The sequence below is a fragment of the Oncorhynchus gorbuscha genome, unplaced genomic scaffold (genome assembly GCF_021184085.1).
Source record: "Oncorhynchus gorbuscha isolate QuinsamMale2020 ecotype Even-year unplaced genomic scaffold, OgorEven_v1.0 Un_scaffold_3188, whole genome shotgun sequence".
NCBI lineage: Eukaryota > Metazoa > Chordata > Actinopteri > Salmoniformes > Salmonidae > Oncorhynchus > Oncorhynchus gorbuscha.
Window position 1 is genome coordinate 27,786 of NW_025747505.1, and position 3,613 is coordinate 31,398.

A 3,613-nucleotide genomic window follows, 5' to 3' on the forward strand; every position below is an offset into this window, starting at 1 on the left:
CTGACTGTTCCCTTAACGAGGTGTTCTCTACCATACCTGACTGTTCCCTTAACGAGGTGTTCTCTACCATACCTGACTGTTCCCTTAACGAGGTGTTCTCTACCATACCTGACTGTTCCCTTAACGAGGTGTTCTCTACCATGATACACAATAATATACCTGAGTGTTCCCTTAATGAGGTGTTCACATACAAATACAAAGATTGGGTTGAATTACTTTCAATATAACTAGTTTGTGCCCCCCCCCTGTGACTCCACCTCTCTCTCCGTCACTCCCAACGTCCGTCCCTCTTTTTCTCCCTCCCTCCCTCCCTCCCTCCCTCCCTCCCTCCCTCCCTCCCCCCTCACTTCACTCACTCACCACTCACTCACTCACTCACTCACCACTCACTCACTCACTCACTCACCACTCACTCACTCACTCACTCACTCACCACTCACCACTCACTCACTCACCACCACCACCACCACCACCACTCACCACTCCCTCCCTCCCTCCCTCCCTCCTCCCTCCCTCCCTCCCTCCCTCCCTCCCTCCCTCCCTCCCTCCCTGTCCTCTCTCAGCCTGGTATGATGATGACAGTTACATAACAATGGCATCAAATGTAGCGGCAGGATATCACTCAGACTCTCATCACATGTATTTACAGCTGAATGCAGTGCAGAGCGTAGCGGCAGGATATCACTCAGACTCTCATGTATTTACAGCTGAACGCAGTGCAGAGCGTAGCGGCAGGATATCACTCAGACTCTCATCACATGTATTTACAGCTGAATGCAGTGCAGAGCGTAGCGGAAGGATATCACTCAGACTCTCATGTATTTACAGCTGAACCCAGTGCAGAGCGTAGCGGCAGGATATCACTCAGACTCTCATCACATGTATTTACAGCTGAACGCAGTGCAGAGCGTAGCGGCAGGATATCACTCAGACTCTCATCACATGTATTTACAGCTGAACCCAGTGCAGAGCGTAGCGGCAGGATATCACTCAGACTCTCATCACATGTATTTACAGCTGAACGCAGTGCAGAGCGTAGCGGCAGGATATCACTCAGACTCTCATCACATGTATTTACAGCTGAACCCAGTGCAGAGCGTAGCGGCCATGGCAGGATATCACTCAGACTCTCATCACATGTATTTACAGCTGAACGCAGTGCAGAGCGTAGCGGCAGGATATCACTCAGACTCTCATCACATGTATTTACAGCTGAACCCAGTGCAGAGCGTAGCGGCCATGGCAGGATATCACTCAGACTCTCATCACATGTATTTACAGCTGAACGCAGTGCAGAGCGTAGCGGCCATGGCAGGATATCACTCAGACTCTCATCACATGTATTTACAGCTGAACCCAGTGCAGAGCGTAGCGGCCATGGCAGGATATCACTCAGACTCTCATCACATGTATTTACAGCTGAACCCAGTGCAGAGCGTAGCGGCAGGATATCACTCAGACTCTCATCACATGTATTTACAGCTGAATGCAGTGCAGAGCGTAGCGGCCATGGCAGGATATCACTCAGACTCTCATCACATGTATTTACAGCTGAATGCAGTGCAGAGCGTAGCGGCCATGGCAGGATATCACTCAGACTCTCATCACATGTATTTACAGCTGAATGCAGTGCAGAGCGTAGCGGCAGGATATCACTCAGACTCTCATCACATGTATTTACAGCTGAACCCAGTGCAGAGCGTAGCGGCCATGGCAGGATATCACTCAGACTCTCATCACATGTATTTACAGCTGAATGCAGTGCAGAGCGTAGCGGCCATGGCAGGATATCACTCAGACTCTCAAATCTCTCTCTGCTGACACTTCTCCTCCCTCCTTTCCCTTTCCTCTACTACTCACACCCCCTTAACGCTATAACCCCTTAACGTTAGCACCCCTTAACACTAGAACCCCCCTTAACACTAGAAACCCCCTTAACACTAGATCCCCCTTAACACTAGAACCCCTTAACGCTATAACCCCTTAACGTTAGCACCCCTTAACGTTAGCACCCCTTAACACTAGAACCCCTTAACACTAGAAACCCCTTAACACTAGAACCCCCCTTAACACTAGAACCCCCTTAACACTAGAAACCCCTTAACACTAGAACCCCCTTAACACTAGAAACCCCTTAACACTAGAACCCCCTTAACACTAGAAACCCCCTTAACACTAGAACCCCCCCCTTAACACTAGAACCCCCTTAACACTAGAACCCCTTAACACTAGAACCCCTTAACACTATAACCCCCTTAACACTAGAACCCCCTTAACACTAGAACCCCTTAACACTAGAACCCCTTAACACTAGAACCCCCTTAACACTAGAACCCCTTAACACTAGAACCCCCTTAACACTAGAACCCCCTTAACACTAGAACCCCCTTAACACTAGAACTCCCTTAACACTAGAACCCCACTTAACACTAGAACCCCCTTAACACTAGAACTCCCCTTAACACTAGAACCCCCTTAACACTAGAACCCCTCTTAACACTAGAACCCCCTTAACACTAGAACCCCCTTAACACTAGAACCCCCTTAACACTAGAACCCCTTAACACTAGAACCCCCTTAACACTAGAACCCCCTTAACACTAGAACCCCCTTAACACTAGAACTCCCCTTAACACTAGAACCCCACTTAACACTAGAACCCCCTTAACACTAGAACTCCCTTAACACTAGAACTCCCCTTAACACTAGAACCCCCTTAACACTAGAACTCCCCTTAACATTAGAACCCCCTTAACACTAGAACCCCCTTAACACTAGAACTCCCCTTAACACTAGAACCCCCTTAACACTAGAACCCCCCTTAACACTAGAACCCCCTTAACACTAGAACCCCTCTTAACACTAGAACCCCCTTAACACTAGAACCCCCTTAACACTAGAACTCCCTTAACACTAGAACCCCCTTAACACTAGAACCCCTTAACACTAGAACCCCCCTTAACACTAGAACCCCTTAACACTAGAACCCCTTAACACTAGAACCCTTTAACACTAGAACCCCCTTAACACTAGAACCCCCTTAACAGTAGAACCCCCTTAACACTAGAACCCCTTAACACTAGAACCCCTTAACACTAGAACCCCCTTAACACTACAACCCCCTTAACACTAGAACTCCCCTTAACACTAGAACTCCCTTAACACTAGAACCCCCTTAACACTAGAACCCCTTAACACTAGAACCCCCTTAACACTAGAACCCCTTTACACTAGAACTCCCCTTAACACTAGAACCCTCTTAACACTAGAACCCCCTTAACACTAGAACCCCCTTAACACTAGAACCCCTTAACACTAGAACCCCTTAACACTAGAACCCCCCTTAACACTAGAACCCCCTTAACACTAGAACTCCCCTTAACATTAGAACCCCCTTAACACTAGAACCCCCTTAACACTAGAACTCCCTTAACACTAGAACCCCCTTAACACTAGAACCCCTTAACACTAGAACCCCTTAACACTAGAACCCCTCTTAACACTAGAACCCCCTTAACACTAGAACCCCCTTAACACTAGAACTCCCCCTTAACACTAGAACCCCCTTAACACTAGAACCCCTTAACACTAGAACCCCCTTAACACTAGAACC

At 48.1% G+C, this 3,613-nt stretch overlaps 1 protein-coding gene across 1 annotated transcript; it reads left to right on the forward strand.

The window, feature by feature from the left end:
• Positions 1-816: 816 nt before the first annotated feature.
• On the forward strand, positions 817-1,821 carry LOC124027400 (histidine-rich protein PFHRP-II-like). The gene has a single exon (XM_046339839.1). It carries the CDS (start codon positions 817-819, stop codon positions 1,819-1,821), a length of 1,005 nt encoding a protein of 334 aa, XP_046195795.1.
• Positions 1,822-3,613: the final 1,792 nt, after the last annotated feature.

What these genes read in the sequence shown, in the direction of transcription:
- LOC124027400 (XM_046339839.1), top strand. Translation starts at nt 817, where the DNA reads ATGTATTTACAGCTGAACCCAGTGCAGAGCGTAGCGGCAGGATATCAC.